The sequence below is a fragment of the Oncorhynchus mykiss genome, chromosome 2, assembly GCF_013265735.2.
Source record: "Oncorhynchus mykiss isolate Arlee chromosome 2, USDA_OmykA_1.1, whole genome shotgun sequence".
In the NCBI taxonomy this organism is placed as follows: Eukaryota; Metazoa; Chordata; class Actinopteri; order Salmoniformes; family Salmonidae; genus Oncorhynchus; species Oncorhynchus mykiss.
In genome coordinates this window covers 38,952,635-38,974,919 of record NC_048566.1, presented here as the reverse complement: position 1 = coordinate 38,974,919, position 22,285 = coordinate 38,952,635, and the positions used below count along the sequence as shown (strand labels likewise).

Here is a 22,285-nt window from a genome sequence, read left to right as displayed (position 1 = left end):
GGTAAGGAAACCAAAGTGTCATTTTTTTAATTGAGTAAACTCGCTCTTTTACAATGCTTATAATTTTGGATGGTAAATCCTACCATGTGGTGACGTGAATGTGTTCCTTCCTGGTTGTGGTGATTTGGGGAACTAAACAGAAAAATAGATGGTCAGAAACCCACTGAGAAAGCAGAAGAAATGGAAAATGATTCAATGTCCACACACATCCACAAAACCAGGGCTTTAATACTAGTGAGTTTGTGTTGGACAGGTCACTGACCTTAACTATATTGTTGTTAAATGATTCTAAGCTTGGCTTGTTGGACTGGTATTCATAATGACTAGAGAAAGCAGCCATCCTGAACATGAACAATGCATGGTGCCACATCAGGGGCCTGTGCAGGAGGATGTAATGTTGCCAAACGTTCAGATAGACAATTTCTGTTCTACACAACACATTTGTCTGATAGAAATAGACTGAATAGGAGCTGACACGATTCCCTATCGGCAATAATAAAGTGTTTTCCAATCCCTAAATACACCCAATATGCTATGGGTTGGGGTCAATTCAGGATGTGCACTGAAATTCCAATTCTCTTCAATGAGGAATTTGGTTTACTTTCTGAATTGACTGGATTTGAAATGGAATTGACCCCAACCCTGCTATGGTGTTGCCATGAGTATGTAAAGAAGTCTGAACCACCACCCAACAGTTAGCATCCATGCCAGTGTGAAGGGTCACACTAGATGGGCATCTTCCAGCTGATGGATTGAGAAACATTAAGTGCTGTTTGGGCTGGCAGACTGGCATGCTCTGACCAACACCGATGGCTGTTTTCAAAGTCCTCACAAATGAGTCTGCCTGGTCAATGTTTGTCTATGGAATATTCTGTACCAGGCCAAACACTTCATGCAATGTGCTGGTAGATACTGAGATGGCTACTATCCTTGGAATGCAAAAAAATAAGACAAAATCCCAATTTAAATCGTGGCGTTTGAAGATATAGGCCTACTACCGCGTAAAAATGACACTACTCTATAAACTGTACATAAAGACATGTTTGTGACAAAATTCAGTTTTTATTTACAGTGTATTATGTGAATAAAAAAGCCATCATCAGCCAAAAGAGGGACAAAAGTTCTGGGCACACGTGTCTGTCCATCTGTACAAAGTTGATACAAATAGCATGGCTTTTGCAGGATTGTTATATTTGAGCTATGTTTACTTAACCAGTAAAGGGGGCAATCTAAGAATTTATTTGGCTGGTGTGAAAACTGACGCAGTTCTTTTAACATCAAGAAGCTCCATTTTGAGAGCCCTTTTATGGCTGTGATGCAAGACCATGTGTACCATATTAAAAAATGAATCATTTCAAAAGGCCTGCAAAACAATGATCAACAGCAAATAGCACCAACTTAGAACCTTACCACCTTTTATTTCATGTGACCGACCGGTGGCGCAGATCAGGCAAATTTACAATGTACATATCGCCATCTAGAGGACCGACTAACATTCAGGCAGAGTTGCAACTCACAGGTCATACCGATATCTTCTGATAATGGGCTGACAGCATTTAAAAACACTCTGTGCAGTCTATTAACATTTTTTAAATGTATTACTGATATTGATTGTGAATGTAAACCGAGTAAACATAACATTCTCTCCTCACGGCACTCATCTTGATAGAAGTGTAAAAATATAAACCTACAGTCCTATTCAGTCTTTAGAAAATGACATTTTTCAGAAACTCTGAACTGCTTACGTCAATTCCTATAATAATCCATCTTGTATCTATTTTACAAATAGATATTAAAAAAAGAAATGCAGTGCATTTGGAAAGTATTCAGACTGACTTTTTCCAGTGTTATGTTAAAGCAATATTCTAGAAAGGATTACATTTAAAACATTCCTTAATCTACACACAATACCCCATAATGACAAGGTGAAAACAGTTTGACCTTATTTACATAAGTATGCTATGAGACTCTAAATTGAGCACAGGTGCATCCGGTTTCCATTGATCATCTTTGAGATGTTTCTACAACTTGATTGGAGTCCACCTGTGGTAAATTCAACTGTTTGGACATGACTTGGAAAGGCACAAACACACCTGTCTATATAAAAAGGTCCCACAGTTGACATTGCATTTCAGAGTAAAACCCAAGCCATGAGGTCGAAGAAATTGTCCGTAGAGTACCGAGACAGGATTGTGTTGAAGAACACCAAAAAATGTTTGCAGGACTGAAGGTCCCCAAGAACACAGTGAAGTTAGGAACCGCCAAGACTTTTCCTAGAGCTGGCCAAGAACCCAATGGGAGTTCCTCTTTAGAGATAGGAGAATCTCCCAGAAGGAAAACCATCTCAGCAGACGGAAGCCACTCCTCAGTAAAAGGCACAACTCTCAGACCATGAGAAATAAGATTCTCTTGTCTGATGAAGCCAAGATTGAACTCTTTGGCCTGAATGTCAAGCGTCACGTCTGGAAGAAACCTGGCACCATCCCTACGGTGAAGAGTGGTTGTGGCAGCATCATGCTGTGGGGATGTTATTCAGCAGCAGGGACTGGAAGACTAGTAAGGGTTGAGGGAAAGATGAACGCAGCAAAGTACAGAGAGATCCTTGATGAAAACCTGCTCCAAAGCACCCAGGACCTCTGACTGGGGCGAAGGTTCACCTTCCAACAGGACAATGACCCTAAGCAAACAGCCAAGACAACGCAGGAGAGGCTTCGGGACAAGAGCCCAGCAAGAGCCCAGACTTGAACCCGATCTAACGTCTCTGGAGACCTGAAAATAGCTGTACGTCGAAGCTCCCCATCCAACCTGACAGACCTTGAGAGGATCTGCCGAAAAGAATGGGAGAAACTCCCCAAATACAGGTCTGCCAAGCTTGTAGCGTCGTACCCAAGAAGTTGAGGCTGTAATCGCTGCCAAATGTGCTTCAAAGGGTCTGAATAATTATGTAAAATTTCTAAAAACACGTTTTTGCTTTGTCATGGGTTTTTTGTTTAGATTGATAAGAAAAAAATCACCAATTTTAGAATAAGACTAACGTCTCAAAATGTGGAAAGTCAAGGGGCCTGAATACTTTCCGAAAGCTCATGTTTACAGTGAGCAAAAATACTACGCACAACTTCAAACCAATACTGAGACCGTATAGAAGGAAGTGGAGATAGTAATATGGAACTCACAGTGACCAACCATATAACGATTAGGCTGTGATGATACCAGTATCGCAACGTTTTTTTTCCATGGCAAAAATGATAACACGGAGCAGGTCCTTTAAAAACCTCCTGTAATACTTGCGCTGTAGCTTGGAAAATAAATACATGTGAATTTGGATGAGAACATAATGTTTGTTTCCAACATAAGGGCTGTTTTCCTAAGTTACATCCGCTTCGTGTTTGTTTCCCTGCACGATGCCCGACTATCAATTAGAGATAATATATCACGGCCATGGGACACCGATTTATGCCACAAGTTACTCTTACTTGACCAACTGACTTGGTCTGCTAAGAACTGCCTTTTATTTTTTATATATAGGACTTAATTTGTAAAACGCATCAAACATTCAGCTCCCGAAGGAGTGGTGTTTCTGTCTTCATGGAATGTACTACTCAAGTCTTTGGGATAATCTTTAGGAGAACGAGGAAGTAACGTAGAAAACATTGACAAAACTATTAAATCCCCAAAAACAGTTTTATAAGTAAAATCGATCCGCCTCCAACGGGTCATGGTCCCTGATGTCTCCGCCCATACCCTGAGAGTCAGCCCTGCCTCCACCACATAGGCTCTTTCCCAATTTGGCTTTCCTGGATTCTTTGTGTCCTCTCGCCTCAGACTCAAAATACATTGGAAAAGATCCAAGAGGAAACACCTTGGATCTTCTCCAATGCATGAGAGAGGACACAAGGAATAGAGGAAAGACGGATTGAGAAAGCGCCGTAGTGTAGGGAGAGGGTTAAATTAGTAGGGAGGGGGTGGGCTTCTTGCCTGGCCATGCCTCTTTGGCATACTTTTTCTTGCGGGGCTCGTTGAGGACCTCAGAGGGATAGGGGCCTGTGACGGGGACAGGGTTGAGGGTGACAGGTGGCTGGGGGGCGTCCGGGGCCAGGTTCACCTCTGGGGCCGGGTTGGGGAAGGGCAGAGGGAGACCGCCCAGGATAGTGGCTCCGCTCGGGGGCCCAGTAGGGTGGCCCTCGTGGCTGGTGGGTGGCAGGTCCCCGTAAAGGCCGCCGCCGAAGGTGTAGTTGTGGATGCGCCTCGTCACAACGTCATCCATACTAAGAGAGCTGTGCCTCTCCATTTTCTGTTTCTAGAGTGGAAATGACAAAAGATTGAGTAGCAACTCATCTGTAGGCTGTTTCTGGGATTACGCTGCAATATTCTTAATCATAGGCTTCCTTAAATCGCAACGTGATTTTACAAAAAGATATTGACACCTCAGGCAATCAATGCACTTTAGCGGCTTACTATGGATAAGCCCAGGCTTACCTTTATAGGGACGACAGCAGTCTGCACCATGTTCCTGAAGCGCCCCACTGAGGGGTCAATGTCCTCTGTAATGTTTCAAGAAGCACTGAGTTACTGCATGCATTACGAGTGAAGCAACATATTTAGATTGGTACACACACTTCATTATTTTCACCCAACCAAATCAAATTTTATTGGTCACATACACATGGTTAGCAGATGTTAATGTGAGTGTAGTGAAATGCTTGTGCTTCTAGATCCAACAGTGCAGTAATATCGAACAAGTAATCTAACAAATTCACAACGACTACGTTATACACACACACAATGTAAGGGGATGGAATAAGAACATGTACAGTTGAAGTCGGATGTTTACATACGCTTAGGTTGGAGTCATTAAAACTTGTTTTCCAAACACTCCACAAATTTCTTGCTAACAAACTATAGTTTTGGCAAGTCGGTTAGGACATCTTTGTGCATGACACAAGTATTTTTTCCAACAATTGTTTACAGACAGATTATTTCACTTAATCACAATTCCAATGGGTCAGAAGTCTACATACACTAAATTGACTGTGCCTTTAAACAGCTTGGAATATTCCAGAAAATGTAATGGCTTTAGAAGCTTCTTATAGGCTAATTGACATAATTTGAGTCAATTGAAGGTGTACCTGTGAATGTACTTCAAGGCCTACCTTCAAACTCAGTGCCTCTTTTCTGACATGGGAAAAATCAAAAGAAATCATCCAAGACCTTAGAAAGAAAATTTGCAGTCCTCCACAAGTCTGGTTCATCCTTGGGAGCAATTTCCAAACGCCTGAAGGTACCACGTTCATCTGTACAAACAATAGTACGCACGTATAAAAATCATGGGACCACGCGGCCGTCATACCGCTCAGGAAGAAGACACGTTCTGTCTCCTAGAGATGAACGTACTTTGGTGCGAAAAGTGCAAATCAATCCCAGAACAGCAGCAAAGGACCTTGTGAAGATGCTGGAGGAAACAGGTACAAAAGTATCTATATCCACAGAAAAACGAGTCCTAAATCGACATAACCTGAAAGGCCGCTCAGCAAGGAAGAAGCTACTGCTCCAAAACCGCCATAAAAATGCCAGACTACGGTTTGCAACTAGACATGGGGACAAAGATTGTACTTTTGGAGAAATGTCCTCTGTTCTGATGAAACAAAAATAACTGTTTGGCCATAATGACCATTTGCGCCACGTTTGGAGGAAAAAGGGGAAGGCTTCCAAGCCGAAGAACACCATCCCAACCATGAAGCACGGAGATGGGAGCATCATGTTGTGGGGGTGCTTTGCGGCAAATTATGTGGATATATTGAAGCAACATCTCAAGACATCAGTCAGGAGGTTTAAGCTTGGTCGCAAATGGGTTTTCCAAACGGACATTGACCCCAAGCATACTTCCAAAGATGTGGCAAAATGGCTTAAGGACAACAAAGTCAAGGTATTGGAGTGGCCATCACAAAGCCTTGACCTCAATCCTACAGACAATTTGTGGGCAGAACTGAAAAAACGTGTGCGAGTAAGGAGGCCTACAAACCTGACTCAGTTACACCGGCTCTGTCAGGAGGAATGGGCCAAAATTCACCCAACTTGTGGAAGGCAACCCGAAACGTTAGCCTTTAAACAATTTAAAGGCTATGCTACCAAATACTAATTGAGTGTAAGTAAACTTCTGACCCACTGGGAATGTGATGAAAGAAATAAAAGCTGAAATAAATAATTCTCTATTATTATTCTCTATTACATTTCACATTCTAAAAATAAAGTGGTGATCCTAACTGACCTAAAACAGGGAATTTTTACTAGGATTAAATGTCAGGAATTGTGAAAAACTGAGATTAAATGTATTTGGCTAAGGTATATGTAAACCTCCGACTTCAACTGTACATATAAATACATGGATGCGCGATGGCAGTTCAGGATAGGCAAGATGCAATAGATGGTTTAAAATACAGTAGATACATGAGATGAGTAATGTAGGATATGTAAACATTATTAAAGTGGCATTATTTAAAGTGACTAGTGATACCTTTATTAAATCAATTTATTTAAGTGGCCAGTGATTTAAGTCTGTATGTTGGCAGCAGCCTCTCTAAGTTAGTGATGACTGTTTAACAGTCTGATGGCCTCAGTTTATGTAAATACTTACAGTACCAGTCAAAAGTTGACACACCTACTCATTCAAGGGTTTTTCTTTATTTTTACTGTATTGTAGAATAATAGTGAATAAATCAAAACTATGAAATAACAAATGGAATTATGTAGTAACCAAAAAAAGTGTTAAACAAATCAAAATATAATTTTATATTTGAGATTCTTCAAAGTTGCCACACTTTGCCTTGATGACAGTTTTGCACACTCTTGGCATCCTCTCAACCAGTTTCATGAGGTAGTCACCTGGAATGCATTTCAATTAACAGGTGTTAAAAGATAATTTGTGGAATTTCTTTCATTCTTAATGCATTTGAGCCAATCAGTTGTGTTATGGCAAGGTAGGGGTGGTATACAGAAGGTAGCCCTATTTGGTAAAAGACCAAGTCCATATTATGGCAAGAACAGCTCCAATATGCAAAGAGAAACGACAGTCCATTACTAAGAGATGAGGGTCAATCAATTCAGAAAATGTCAAGAACTTTAAAAGTGTCTTCAAGTGCAGTCACAAAAACCATCAAACGCTATGATGCAACTGGCTCTCATGAGGACCGCCACAGGAAAGGAAGACCCAGAGTTACCTCTTCTGCAGATGATACGTTCTTCAGAGTTACCAGCCTCAGAAATTGCAGACCAAATAAATGCTTTCAAGTAACCGACACATCTCAACATCAACTGTTCAGAGGAGACTGCATGAATCAGGCCTTCTTGGTCCAATTGCTGCTAAGAACGCACTACTAAAGGACACCAATAATAATAAGAAGAGACTTGCTTGGGCCAAGAAACACGAACAATGGACATTAGACCGGTGGAAATCTGTCCTTTTGTCTGTAGTCCAAATTGGAGATGTTTGGTTCCAACCGCTGTCTTTGTGAGATGCAGAGTAGGTGAACGGACGATCTTCACGTGTGGTTCCCACCGTGAAGCATGGAGGTGGTGTGATGGCGTGGGGGTGCTTTCCTGGTGACATGGTCAGGGATTTATTTAGAATTCTGCAGCGATACCCCCTCTCATCTGGTTTGCGCTTAGTGGGACTATCATTTGTTATTCAACAGGACAATGACCCAATACACCTCCAGGCTGTGTAAGGGATATTTGACAAAGAAGGAGAGTGATAGAGTGCTGCATCAGATGACCTGGCCTCCACAATCACCCAACCTCAACCTAATTGAGATGGATTGGGATGAGTTGAACCGCAGAGTGAAGGAAAAGTAGCCAACAAGTTTTCAGCATATGTGGGAACTACTTCAAGACTGTTGGATAAGCATTCCAGGTGAAGCTGGTTGAGAGAATGCCCTTGAATGAGTAGGTGTCCAAACTTTTGACTGGTACTATAAATCAGGGCCCATGTTCACAAAGACTCTCAGAGTAAGAGTGTTAATCTAGGACCAGTATTTTCTTTTAAATCATAACATTTTAAAAAGTCTTAGACACTGTAACATTTGAAGACAGGCACAGAAACACTTTTCCTCAACTACAGATAAAGAACCAATACTTCAACAGCACTGGGGTACTGGTGCTAGGCCAATGGAGTTGAAGAGAGAGCTTACCCGGGTTGATGACCTCATCGTCCTCGTTGAAGGTGACTCTTGAGTTCCGCCTCTTCCTCTTGGGTCTCTGGATATCTAGGTTGCCCTCTTCGATGGTCAGGGTGGAAATGCGCTTGTTGTGGGCCGTGTTGAACTCCGTCAGGTTCTGTCACAGCCCAGACAGGGGATGGATAAATGTTTGGGAAAGGAGAAGTGAAACAAAGTTAACACTAAACACACGGAATTGGAAACAGCGAGAGCTAAAAAAAAACCCACTAAAGACACTGACAGAACAAAAGATAAACTATGTAAAGCGGGACACCCTAAGTTATCTTTAGCTACTGTGGTAATAGTACACTCCCTCCTTACCAGCATGTCCAGACAAATGCCCAAGTAGACAACTACAGAAGACACACAGACATACCTCTAGCTCGGTCTCCTCCTCTGGTAACCCTAAGAGACCCTTAGACCCCTCCTCATCCTCTCCGGCCTTGCTGTCCCCCGTGGCGGAGTTGGTTCCTTGCTGGCTCTGAGGTTTCTCCCGGATGGTGTAGGCTCGCGTGGACGCCCCAAACGACATGGTGGAGTCTATGGGGACCTGCTGAGGCTTATTGGGCTCCAGGCGGATGTGTCCCAGGAAGGTACCATGCGCTGAGAACGTAATTTACAAACTTCAAGTCCACGTCATGTACAGATGTAATTTAGAAAAAGTAAGTGAAGAGTAATAGTTGCACGGCCTTTATTCGACAGTGCACTCCTCTAAGGCAATGCAACTGTTACATTTTGAGTACTTTTTACTAGCTTGAGGTAAGATAAACTATTTTACAGACTGATGTACACGACAGTTCACTTACTGCTGTTGTTATCGATAAGGAACACCCTCTTCAGGTGCTTGTGGTAGACCAGGGCAGCATGCACGCGTGAACATGACTGGTGGTCGATGGTGAAATCACACATGTCCGGGTTCCTCCCGAATAAGTAGTACTTCTTCTCGTCAATGATCAGTTTCTTCAAGGATTCATCATCATAACAACAGATTGGGCAATACATGTATTTTCTTACGTCACAACATCATAGCCTGGTGTTCCCAGATAGAATTCTGATTTCTTGACAACTCCTCGTCAATCATTCTCACGCCAAGCTGTTTTGGCATCACAATTCCATAAGGAGTTGGCAAAAGATCCTAAACAGACACTCAGGCTAACAACACTGATAACATTGAATTAAATCCTTGCCAGCTGTAAGACAGTTTAAAGCCACGTGCCTCTGAGCCATAACTCAAGAGTGCACTCCTGAGCTTAAATATCAGGACTGATGTTTCTGTGGCACCTTTCTTAAAACCCAACAGTCACGGAACTCAGGCACCAGGATGCACTGGGCTGAGGACAGTAGTGTCCGTATCTGGTGCATGCATGTATGATCAATGTGTTTATTTAGTTAAGTACACCATGACACCTAGCGACCTATATTGAAGTATACAGACTGAAGTAGACTATATTGTATATTGAAGTAGACAGTCTATACTAATAGACATTTATAGGTAAACTACATCACGTAGGACTACATCCTATGGTTCTCTATCACAGCTTTTGATAGAGCTGATACAGTTGGTTAGTATAGAAAGTAAGTAAACCCATCAGCTCCGTAGTGACGGATGTATTATGCAAGATAATAGCCACATTCTAAGGAACCATACAGAATATCTAGCCTTGTGCAGATAATACAGATAGGCGGTTCAAATGTTCGCCACAGAAGCCCTAAGCTCTTACCTCGACCATTTTGTCACCTTTCATCACGTCCAAATGGAGTCCTGGAGGGGGCTTGCCTGCCCTGAAAACAACAATGACCAAAAGCTAAGCACACCATTCAATGAAATGAATCAGCTAGCTAGCATATGTTAGCTAATAAGACGTGGCTAAAAGGAATACATACGTTTCTAGCTACAAAATTTAAAAAAGTAATGCTGTTTTGTGATTTTGCATGAACTTGATGTCTTTGTACAACGTAAATATACCGGTAAATGTATTTTCTCACCATGTTGGACAATCAAAAGACGGTAAGTTTGTAGCAGTTGCATTAGTCGCCATCTTGCAGGATTCTCCATTCACAAACCCGCTGGGTAAAATGCTCCCTTGCGTTGGGAATTGTAGTTTTGTGGGGTTAAACCCTTGACAGCCAAATCTCTCTGTCTCTGCCCAAATGGATGAAAAGAAAGTAATACATTCCATTATCTACAATGATTTGATTCGACTCTAGAAAAAAAGGTTGCCTACTGAAATGTAATGGCAATGGTTCATAACTATGAACTGTGAACACACATGCACTAACGCTAACAGTTATTATGCTTAGCTTTCATTATCGATCATTCACTTGAATCAGATTGAATAGCTTCAAGAATAGTCAATAGTATAGACGGTTTTTTTATTGAAAAGCCACTGGGTAGAATAACATAGACTACTATAGCAACATACTCCTTGTTTCATATTACATCTATAGACTGCAAATTGTAGGAAGTTGCGGTGTCACATTTCATTTTGGTGCATGTTTATGTAGCTTCCCATTTATCACAGACCATACACTTTTGCAGAATGTATTTTAATTATACCTTTGAACTGCTATGGAGTAGAGTATAGAATGTTTATTATTCCTGAGGGGCTGCTTTACAGCTGATAGTGAGACATCTATAAAATATATATGCACAATACAGCAAACATGAATATAATTTTAAAAATCCACAATGCAATACTGTACTGCTAGGATCCATCATTTTTTAATAGGAAACATGGTGAGTTGTACCTTCCTTTTTTGATTGTAGGCCAATAATAAAAATGTAATTGCTGCATAAAATAAGCAAACAATAAATAAGTAAAAGTCCAGTTCACATATCTTTATTGGCAACACAAGCTAGTGTCACAGGGTAGGGGTTAACTTTACTTGAAAATATCTGGTTGCCTACTTCCTCATACAATTGTTGCTTTTGATTGTTAGATCAGTGGCACCTCTCTTGGAACCACAGTTGAGCCTTGACAGCACAACATCGAGGCAGCACTGCAGTGATGGCAGGCACTGAAACAGTTATGTCCCTGCAAGAATTAATTGCATCCTTGGATAAAACATGTCTGCCACGGATTCTGCAGGTTTGCTCTGGGGTATACTTTCAAGGTAAGACTTTTTCATACTTTCTTTCATAAACTCCATGTGTGGGCAAACTAGTTTTTACATTGCCAGAAATGAGACAGACAGGCAGAGTAGAACTTACTGATTAACAGTCAGTGGCAGTTTTAATAAATAATCAATGACATACACAAACAGAAGTAGAACAAAAGTCTCATAATTAGGCAACAGTACAGAATATCTTATTTACAACTGAGGGTACTTTCATATACATATGTTTTACCGTTTAGAAATGACAGTATCTAGTCCCCACATTTGAAGGTGTCATCTATTTGGACAAGTGTAATTATACGTGTATTAAAGTAGTCAAAGTGTAGTGTTCGGTCACATAGTCCTAGCACCCATGACTCTACAAACTTGTTGGATGCATTTGCAGTTTGCTTTGGTTGTGGTTCAGATTATTTTGCGCCCAATAGAAATTAATGGTAAATCATTTGTGTCATTTTGGAGTCACTTTTATTGTAAATAAGAGTACCATACGTTTCTGAACACTTCTATATTCATGCGGATGCTACCATGATTATGGATAATCATGAATGAATCGTTAATAATTAGTGAGAAAGTTACAGTGGCATAAATATCACCCCCCCTGACATGCATCTAGACTGATGTGAAAAGAAGTGGAGAGCGCTTGTTGAGGTGCAACCAAAAAATGTGATAATCTTAGATAGGAAAAGCTAACCATTAAAAATGCAATGTTTATTTAAGTTAAAAGATAACATTTTGGCCTACAATGGCCTTCTTACAAACATTATCTTCCAACTTTGCTAAAATAAAACATTGAGTTTAACAGTTATTTTCAATCGCTTTGTTTTGCTATTTTCCTCTTGGGAAATGTGGTGAATTTTGTGGTGAATTTTCAAAACTCTTAGTACAAAACTCCAAACTGTTAACACTTCTAACGCAGTCAGTCTTACATTCAAAACCTTTCATTGTGCATTCATTTAGTTTGGAAACATCTTTCACCACACAACCATTAATCTAAAATATAAGTTGAATGAAAATATTGGTTTAATCACCAAAAGACAACATAATGAAATATTCTCAATTTAGTTGTTTTAACAAAAAATGCAAGATACACTATATCTTCAAATTAGTTACCTTCAAATTAGTGGATTCGGCTATTTCAGCCACACCGTTGCTTTCAGGTGTATAAAATTGAGCACACAGCCATGTAATCGCCATAGACAAACATTGGCAGTAGAATGGCCTTACTGAAGAGCTCCGTGACATTCAATGTGGCACCATCATAGGATGGCACCTTTCTAACAAGTCAGTTCCTCAAATTTCTGCTCTGCTAGAGCTTCCCCGGTCAACTGTAAGTGCTGCCATTGTGAAGTGGAAACGTGTAGGAGCAACTTTGCCTCAGCTGCGAAGGGGTAGGCCATACAAGCTCACAGAACGGGACCGCCCAGTGTTGAAGCGAGTAGCGTCTGTCCTCAGACCATACTTGATACACATGGGAAACTGTTGAGCGTGAAAAACCCAGCAGCATTGCAGTTCTTGACACAAACCAGTGTGCCTGGCACATACTACCATACCCCGTTTAAAGGCATTTAAATATTTTGTCTTGCCCATTCAACCTCTGAATGGCACACATACACAATCCATGTCTCAATTGTCTCAAGGCTTAAAAATCCTTCTTTAACCTGTCTCCTCCCCTACACTGATTGAAGTGGATTTAACAAGTGACATCAATAAGGGATCATCGCCATCACTTGGTCAGTCTATATCATGGAAAGAGTAGGAAAGAATAGGTGTCCTTAATGTTTTGTACACTCAGTGTATATCATACTTTATATGTATATATTTTACAAACATACATTGTAATTCTGTAGTTCTCCAAATCTATATATAGTAGACAAACCAGTTTAAAATCTATAGGTTTACCAAAAGATTAGGTGATTATCGAATAAGAGCAGTTGGATTAAGTAATAGTAAAAAGTATTTTAACAAATAAGAAGACTATCATATTAAAAGTAATGTGAGCATTGTATTGTGAAAGGCAAGTACTTAATGTAAACATGTATTGCAATATGGAACATGTATTTCTAGATGAAACACTGATTTAATTTTTGTGAAAAAGTGACTGATTTTGTGTTGTACTCAGTCATTTGGAAATGTGCTTTGAGTTTTAGAACTGCCTTTTTGATTATCTGTTTTGAGTTTTGTACTAAGCATTGTGAAAATGTACCACATACACATATTAGACACTTTGAGCTTACGCAGCCCTGCCCCTCGATCTGGAGAGGGCATGAGACAGGTGGGTTTCTAGTGAGGGTCACTGATAGGACCTTACACTTGGCAGGGTTCAGTAACATTTTGCTTGCCTGAACCCATGAGTCAAAGTTGTCCAGGACCTGCTGTGGTGTGCAGATTTTTCCCATTGTGCTTGTGTGGGCCAGACTGAAATCATCAATGTACTTCCACCTACTGTCAACACAACATCCCGGGCTGCACCGTCAATGACTGCAAGGAAGATGAGAGCACCCAGAGGAGTTCCTTGAGCCTCACCTCCCTTCAGCTTCTGCCAGTCTGAGTGTTGTTTTACATCCGGTCACAAAACTGCAGAGCCATGCTGTGAGGGCAGGTCTGACATCCAGTTGGATCAGGCGTTCAATGGCGATGGTGTAGCTGATTTTGTCAAAGGCCTTGGAGAAGTGGTGATGAGGTTGGTTATGGTGGATGGGATGTATGACTGTTTGTATAGTCCAAAAGGCTAACGAGAGCGTAAGTCGATGATCTTTCGGGTCTGCTTCCAAACTGTCTGGGGTCTATGTTGGGTTTTAGGTCTTCCTTCATCCAGCTGGCAGTGAAGCTCACAGGAATTGTTTGATAGTTGTGGTGTCAGGGATATAGGCCATAGCTGGTTGGCTGTCGGGGGGAGGGTCTTAGGGATGAGCACGACTGTGGCTTCTTTCCACTGGGAAGGGAATTCACCTCGCTGAAATGATGTGTTGAGGATGTCACTGATGAGTTGACTCAACTCGCAGGCAAATTCTCATAGGATCTGCTGTGGCACACCGTAGGGGCCAGGGGCTTTGTTGTTTTTGATCACACGCAGCTTGTCATACACCTCCCAGGGTTGGATTTCAGGGAGAGGCTGCAGGGAACGTAAGAAGGCTGGGATGGCTGTTGTGTCCAGGGAAGTTAGTGATTGGCTGACCTGAGAGAACCAGTTGTTAGTTTCATTTGTTATTCCTACTTTGTTGTTTTGATCATGGGCAGGAATATACATTTTCAGAGGGGCCTTGATTTCAGCCAGAGGAGGCTGGTGGGAGGAGCTATAGGAGGATGGGCTCATTGTAATGGTTTGGAATAAACGTAACAGAGTCAAACATGGTTTCTATACGTGTTTAACTATGGTTTCCATATGTGTTTGACTCCATATATTCTGTTCCAGCCTTTACATTGAGCCTATCCTCCTATACCTCCTCTGCTGTCATCGAGGGTCTGTCAGTAGGGTGCATTTTCACAGTTTGGACAGGGAAGTGGTCATTACACACAGCAGTCCATGTTATAGAAGGCAGCAGTCTTGGATGTAGCATCAGGGGCATTGTATACTTCTTGCTTTTCAAGACCATTGGACTGCCTGATGATCACTGAGGCCAATGTCTGGTAGGATGGAGGGTTTATAGTAAAGCTGGTTCATGTCTAATGCTTAGGTCCAGTACTGCATCACCTCTGGTACCTTCAATGCCTCAGTGAACTCCTCAGCCTGAAACAGTCTTCATGGTCATTATGGTCAAAACATTTTTGTATTATTGTAAATCTAACCTTAATTTAACTAGGCAAGTCAGTTGATCAAATGATCAAAGAATTTGCAGTCCCAAAGACAAGCTCAAAAACAATGGCTGACTAAGCATTCTGTTGTCCCCCAGCTCTGGAACAAGCCCCCACCTCTTGCATGCCCCAGACAACAACTGCCTTTAAGTCTGAGCTCGAGAATCACTTCTTCAAAGTCTTTCGCTAAATATGATCTGTCTGGTTGGTGTCTTGGTCATATACGTTAGTTTGAGTTCTGTGGTTTTGTCCTTGTTGCCTGCTTTATTTTAATGGTTGCTCTCAATGTAAAGAACTTTGTGATTTACATCTGTAAATGAAAATCACTCTACAAATCTAATCATATTATCCTGCACAACTTGGGTAAACCCATCTATTGAAGTCTCCCAGTATGGCAAGACCACAGTTAGGATACCCATGTCTTGAGCATACGGTCTTTGTGCTGCTAACTTTCTCACTCATTATTCACGATTATCCGTAATCATGTTGGCATCCACATGAATGTAGACGTGTTCAGAAACATTCTTAATTACAAAAAGTGACAATACATTGTTTACCATTCACACCTTTTCTATTCATATCCATACTGTCTATATCCCCCCATTCACATGTTTATATTCCGGACTCTGACATTTTTTTTTTAAACGAATTAAGACTTTTGGGTATTGTTATTGTATTGCTAGATATTGCTGCACTGTTGGAGCTAGAAACATAATGGCACGTTGTATAATGATAGGAGACAGGCGCAGGAATCCAAAATAGTTCTATTTTTTTCTACCCGAAAATGCGTACCTCATGAACATGACGGGGACGAAGCCCAAAAGAAACAGACACACACAACACAGCGCTATAAACAAAGAGCGAGGTGTAAACCTCTAATAAATACACTGGACGAGACCCGTAATACAAATACACGGGACGAGACCGGTATTAACAAATGCATACTAACACCGTAACGCGCAAGCCGACACAACTGAGCACATGTACTCACAAGACCAACGGACATGGAACAATAATCAACAAGGACAATGAGGAACAGAGGGCACATATATACACATACTAATCAGAGGGAATTGGAACCAGGTGTGCATAATGAGACAAGACAGTCCGGGGTTGGTGGTAATGATCCAGCTCAGTGAGACGGAGCTGGTGAACTGAATGAGCAGCAGTACCGGAGGAATCCGTGACACGTAAGCATTTCACTGCACCTGCAATAACATCTGCAAAACTGGAGGCGACCAATAAACTTGGATTTGATTTCTAATTGGGCACGACATAATCTGAAACACAACCAAAACAAACGTAAATGCATCCAACAAGTTTGTAGAGTCACAAGCTTGATGTAGTCATTGCATGCTAGGAATATGGGAGCAAAGTACACATTTTTGACTACTTTAATACTCACATAAGTGAATGTGTCCAAATACTGATGACACCTTCAAATGGGAGAAGATATATAAAGTGCTTTCATTTCTAAATAGTAAAACAGTAAACAGATGTGTATATATACCCTCAAATAATAGGTGACATTCTGTACTGTCGCCTCATGAAACATTTGATCTCAAATCCAAAATGCTGGAGTGTAGAGCCAAAAAAAATGTTTTTGCTTCACTTTCTAAATAAATACGTAGAGGACTATATGTAATATCACACGTTTAAAGGTTTATAGATAATAATATGCTTGGTTATATGGATGGATGGTCAGTCAGTAGACAACCTACAACCAGGTTGATATTGAGACAATGTATCAAATAAATGACCTGCAACCCACAAGAAAAAGCTATTTAATTCCAAATAAGGAAATGGAGGGAAAATGAAAGTAGCAAAGCCTCATGAGTGATGTTCCTGGAACAGATAAGTTAGTACTGTGTACTGTATATCTATTTCCATCAGTTCAGGCATGCTTTGTAACGGTAGAGTATTATTGAGTAAACAACTGAGATAAAAACATTAAAAAAATCAACCCAGTACAGTATGTGCATGTTGCTGCAAATATTATCAAATATTATCATCAGAGCTGAAATTGTGGTGTGTTGATGCTTTATAGGCTCTGTTTATGAGCTGTCGGGAAGCGAGGTGTGCCTGTCCACGGGGGACCTGTTGAAGGTCATCGACATCGAGCTCCTGTCTGTCAGCTGTGAGGACACCAGCAACAATGATAAGTTTGAGCTGCCCATCAACCATGCAGGTGAGGCTTACGGTTTTCAACAAATGCGCTTAGCCAGGCCTAGAAAGAATAAAATAAATGCCTCCGGTCCACCTAGCACAGATGATTGACTTGACCAAGAATGGCAGTTCTAGTAATTCTATGTATGTGAACCCCCCTTATTCTTTATTAACCATGGTAATATGTTTAATTAATTTGAATAAAATCACTTGATCAATGCTGTGTTATTAATGGCCTCATTGTGGACTCTCCCGCTCAGATCTGTTCAAGCTGGTTCCAGAGGAGATGCCATACAGCACAGTGGAGGAGATGGTGAGTCTGAGGCCTGTAGGCCTGGACACCTGCTTTCCCTTCACCTTCACCAGCCGATGTGAGCTGACCTTACAGAATTTCACGCTCGGTGCCGGGATGGCCGTGACCATGCTACACATCGAGCAGCAGGACGGGGGTGAGGAGAGCTGCGTCCGCTGTCAACTCAGAGGCCAGCAGGGGGCTTCGGCTGACGTGCTAATCCCCTACTCCTGCCGTGGGGAGTTCTATGAGTGTGAGAGTGACCAGACCTACACCCTCCAGGAGATCATGTCCTCGCCCCACCTCTGCAGCCGGCACTTTTGCTTCAGCAAGAAGACCAAGCACGGGGCATCGCTATTCTTCAGCCCCATATACCAGGTCCAGGCCATCATGCACTGTGAGTAGAACCTGGTTCTGAGTCAACCAATGGCATACTTCCTTAGCCAATGAAAAAACATTGAGCTATAATGTTAGAATCTAGAACTGAGAGAAGTGTTGCCTGAGGAGCACATCATCAAAGCTATTGGCAAACTGTAGCCTGCACAAGGTTGTGCAATTTGAACATACAGCTTAGTTTTTTTTTATTCTGCTCAACATCAAGTTTAGTACTTTACTGTATGGGTCTTCACCCTTTCAACATCATTTCTCAAATTTTCTCACAGTGAGGAAGAACATAGTCAAGTTCCCCTCCAGCTTGGAGGTGGATGTGGTCGACGTGACGACGGAATCCCAAGACTTGACATTTGTGACCCCGCTCACTCTGCTCGAGGTCTTTGCACAGCCAGACGAGGCCTTCCCCACAATGGCTGAAATACTGGAGCACCATGAGGGCCAGCCTCTGTTCCGTTGTACCTGGCTGGCTGAGCTACACAAGGGCCATCCTCTAGTCCTTCACAAGCGTGGTTCCTCAGCCATGGTTCTGGCTTCGGGTCTCAAGGGGCGCAAGGCCCGCCAGTACTTCCTAATGTCGCAGAGCTACGGGGGACGGCTGCGACGGAGGCCGCGGGAGTTCGAGTCGGTGTACGAGCTGTACGCCGCCTCGACCCAAGCGCCGTTACTCACGGTCAGGGTGACGCGGCACAGTGAGGAGCTGGAGGAGGAGGGGCTTCTGGCACTCAGTGTGGGCGAGCAGCTGGAGGTGCTGCGCTGCGAGAAGGTGAAGCTGCCCGGAGGAGGAACCAGCCAGGAGGAGAAGAATAACCAGACCGTGGAGGTCCTTGTATGTAGACGTCTTCAAGAAGTGGACGATGACGAGGAGGAGGATGAAGAGGAGAAGGAGGAGAGTGAGGTGGTCCATTTGCCCATGTACATGCAGAGCCACTTTGTGGAGAAGCTCACGGACAATAAGAAGTACAGCCTGAAGGACTTGTGCAAGGCCTTTGCTCTGCCACTGGACGTTAAGGTGGTGAGCGGTGACGCAGAGCTGGAGAAAGATCCTCTGGTGGGGTTCTCATCCCTGAGGCTGCAGGAGGCTACTATACAGCCCATGGTCCAGGCCAGCCTTCCAGGAAAGCCAGAGAGGTGCTTTGAGATACCCACAGACTGGCTTAACATGTCTTTGTCTTTTACTAACGACCCCTTGCCTTTGACCCAAGAATATCACCTGGAGACAGTTACAGAGGTGACAGACTCATTCTATTACGAATTTCGAAAGCTCACCGCATCAGATGAGCCCCCACCACCACGTCCACCAAAGCCGAAGCCATCATCAAGATCAAATCCACCGTCAGCCTCAAAACCATTGTCAGGCTCAAAGCCATTGTCAGGCTCAAAGTCTTTCAAGGCAACCCCTTCACCCTCACACCCAGATGCCCCCTGTCTTCCACCCAAAAGCGGCACCCTTTCCCTGTTGAGTGATCTAAGTCTTGATAGCAAAAAGGCTCAAAGGCCCCCTGCTCCTCTGCCTCCGGTAAGCTCTTCCTTTCAGACCTCATGTACTTTCTAGACAGGATATAGCACTACTCATCTCCTGTTGTCACTCCTGTTTCGCTGGACTTGTTTACTGTCCTACATGTCCTGCCTACTGTCTTGCATCCTATGTATTGCCCTTGTACTCTGCCTTGCAGCCCCACATCCCTTGTCTTAGCTGTGAAATTGTCAAACAAAAATGTGGCACTGTACTGTTTCTATGTCTGATGTTTTTCTGTTTTAACTTCAAAATGTTCTCTGTAAAGTATGTTGAGATATTGTGAAATACACTTTTAATAATTTGAGTAAATTGTGACTTGATTTGACTAGGACTAAAATGCTGCCTCATATAATAGGGTCTTGGGTTGCTCAATCAATGTATTGTATTACGGTAGACCATTCCATTCTTGTGGGCCGGCTAAGGAGTATTGGTGTCTCTGAGGGGTCTTTGGTCTGGTTTGCTAACTACTTCTCTCAAAGAGCGCAGTGTATAAAGTCAGACAATATGCTGTCTCAGCCACTGCCTGTCACCAAGGGAGTACCCCAAGGCTCAATCCTAGGCCCCACACTCTTCTCAATTTACATCAACAACATAGCTCAGGCAGTAGGAAGTTCTCTCATCCATTTATATGCAGATGATAGTCTTACACTCAGCTGGCCCCTCCCCGGATTTTGTGTTAAATGCTCTACAACAAAGCTTTCTTATTATCCAACAAGCTTTCTCTACCCTTAACCTTGTTCTGAACACCTCCAAAACAAAGGTCATGTGGTTTGTTAAGAAGAATATCCCTCACCCCACAGGTGTGATTACTACACTGAGGGTTTAGAGCTTGAGGTAGCCACCTCATACAATAACTTGGGAGTATGGCTAGATGGTGCACTGTCCTTCTCTCAGTACATATCAAAGCTGCAGGCTAAAGTTAAATCTTGACTTGGTTTCCTCTATCGTAATCGCTCCTCTTTCACCCCAGCTGCCAAACTAACCCTGATTCAGATGACCATCCTACCCATGCTAGATTACGGAGACATCATTTATAGATCGGCAGTTAAGGGTGCACTCGAGTGGCTAGATGTTCTTTACCATTCAGCCATCAGATTTTCCACCAATGCTCCTTATAGGACACATCACTGCACTCTATACCCCTCTGTAAACTGGTAATCTCTGTATAGCCGTCGCAAGAGCCACTGGTTGATGCTTATTTATAAAACCTTCTTAGGCCTTACTCCCCCCTATCTGAGATATCTACTGCAGTCCTCATCCTCCACACACAACACCAGTTCTGCCAGTCACATTCTGTTAAAGGTCCCAAAATCACACACATTCCTGGGTCGCTCCTCTTTTCAGTTCGCTGCAGCTTGCGACTGGAATCTCTTCATTCAAAGACTCAATCATGCACTTTTACTGACAGTTTTGGCTGCTTTGTGTGATGTTTTGTTGTCTCTACCTTCTTCACTTTGTTGCTGTTGACTCTGCACAATGTTTATACCATATTATGTTGCTACCATGCTGTGTGTTGCATGTGTTGCTGCCTTGCTATGTTGTCTTAGGTCTCTCTTTATGTAGTCTCTCTTGTTGTGATGTGTGTTTTGTCCTATATTTATATTTGATATAATCCTAGGCCCCCATCCCCGCAAGAGGCCTTTGCCTTTTGGCAGGCCGTCATTGTAAATAAGAACTTGTTAACTGACTTGCCTAGTTAAAGAAAAAATATTAGAACATTCACACATAACACACCCCGCATTTGTTACAGTAGTCTCATCAGTTATGTGAAAATGTTTGCTGATGCAGACTCCTCACACCATGCAAATATGTGGTTCCTGTTTTTTCAACATAGTATGTACACTTCCTAGAATAACGGTAGTTTCATTTTCCTGTTGTCGTGAAGGATTTCAAGGATGATGCTCTTCCGCTGAATCCAAGAAAACCTATGACCGATGTCAAGTCAGGCAAGGCTCAGCCAAACACTTACATCAAGTCTAAAAGTCACAAGCCCAACAATAAAGGTACAGTATGTCTTACATTGGAAATGACTTGAGCTATTTCATCAGGGAAGTAAAAGTCAATGGCAAAAATTACCCCATTCAGTTTCTGAATTTGGTGCATATTTTTATACAACATTTTACTGTTATCTGTAGTTCTCTGTTAGGTAAATGTTTTTGCACTGGGTGACCACGTCACACAAAACCTCAATTGTTCAGTAAACCTAAAATTAACTTGTCTTTCAGCAGCGGCGAAATATGAAGTTCAAGCAGATGAGGACAGTGACCATGATTATGAGCAAGTGGACGACAAGTTGAGAAGAGCACAGGACCATTTTTTATTTTACTGAACCAGCGAGGTTGAGGAATAACTATTAAAAGGCTAACTAAAGTCTCATTGCATAAAATAGACTAGACTATATAGGGTGCAAGACAATGTCAGAACTACGCACTGATAGCCAGCCACTGTAACTGTGAATACTTTGAGATGGGACTGTGCAAAACAGGATACATGTCTTATTGTACACATATTTTGTTACTTGGTTTTCATTTTCTACATTGCTACAGTCACAAGTCACACTTGCCAACCGATTATCCCAAATGCTTATCATAATAAAAGCCTATTGGTGTTTATGGTTGTTACATTTAATAATTTAGCCATGTATTTTGTAACTTAAAATGTCCCCTTATTTTAAAACTCAATGATGCTATTCTGGCAGCGTCAGTGACCTTACTGTTAAGAGTGGAGGTAAATAGGCCTCCCGGGTGGCGCAGTGGTTAAGGGCCAGTACTGCAGCGCCAGCTGTGCCATCAGAGTCCC

General features: G+C 42.2%; 2 protein-coding genes and 1 non-coding gene across 5 annotated transcripts; 1 reads left to right on the top strand and 2 right to left on the bottom strand.

Annotated features, from left to right (window-relative positions):
* Positions 1 to 962: 962 nt before the first annotated feature.
* LOC110489269 (nuclear inhibitor of protein phosphatase 1) lies at positions 963 to 10,366 on the bottom strand. The gene is made up of 7 exons (XM_021561946.2): positions 10,197 to 10,366; positions 9,932 to 9,992; positions 9,017 to 9,170; positions 8,587 to 8,813; positions 8,184 to 8,328; positions 4,477 to 4,541; positions 963 to 4,297 (listed from the first exon to the last, which is right to left on the bottom strand). Exons 1-7 carry the CDS (start codon positions 10,247 to 10,249, stop codon positions 3,944 to 3,946), a joined length of 1,059 nt encoding a protein of 352 aa, XP_021417621.2. The 5' UTR covers positions 10,250 to 10,366; the 3' UTR covers positions 963 to 3,943.
* On the bottom strand, positions 9,419 to 9,572 carry LOC118944175. Its single transcript, XR_005039486.1, has one exon.
* A 773-nt stretch (positions 10,367 to 11,139) lies between the features above and the next one.
* On the top strand, positions 11,140 to 22,096 carry LOC110489249 (protein THEMIS2). Of its 3 annotated transcripts, none has more exons than XM_021561889.2 (6): positions 11,140 to 11,324; positions 17,167 to 17,307; positions 17,546 to 17,974; positions 18,240 to 19,486; positions 21,372 to 21,489; positions 21,712 to 22,096. In XM_021561889.2, exons 1-6 carry the CDS (start codon positions 11,219 to 11,221, stop codon positions 21,813 to 21,815), a joined length of 2,145 nt encoding a protein of 714 aa, XP_021417564.2. In that variant the 5' UTR covers positions 11,140 to 11,218; the 3' UTR covers positions 21,816 to 22,096. The 3 variants fall into 3 exon arrangements, with proteins under 3 accessions (XP_021417564.2, XP_021417575.2, XP_021417584.2); XM_021561900.2 differs by having other exon boundaries at positions 11,141 to 11,324; positions 21,715 to 22,096; XM_021561909.2 differs by lacking the exon at positions 11,140 to 11,324 and adding an exon at positions 15,929 to 16,309.
* The last annotated feature ends 189 nt before the right edge of the window (positions 22,097 to 22,285 follow it).

Coding starts and splice junctions, on each gene's coding strand:
- LOC110489249 (XM_021561889.2), top strand. CDS start 11,219: ATGGCAGGCACTGAAACAGTTATGTCCCTGCAAGAATTAATTGCATCC. Junction 17,975..18,239: donor GGTCCAGGCCATCATGCACT/GTGAGTAGAACC, acceptor ATTTTCTCACAG/TGAGGAAGAACATAGTCAAG. Junction 21,490..21,711: donor TCACAAGCCCAACAATAAAG/GTACAGTATGTC, acceptor CTTGTCTTTCAG/CAGCGGCGAAATATGAAGTT.
- LOC110489269 (XM_021561946.2), bottom strand. CDS start 10,249: ATGGCGACTAATGCAACTGCTACAAACTTACCGTCTTTTGATTGTCCA. Junction 9,993..10,196: donor TCTTTTGATTGTCCAACATG/GTGAGAAAATAC, acceptor TGTTGTTTTCAG/GGCAGGCAAGCCCCCTCCAG. Junction 4,298..4,476: donor CTGCTGTCGTCCCTATAAAG/GTAAGCCTGGGC, acceptor TTTCCACTCTAG/AAACAGAAAATGGAGAGGCA.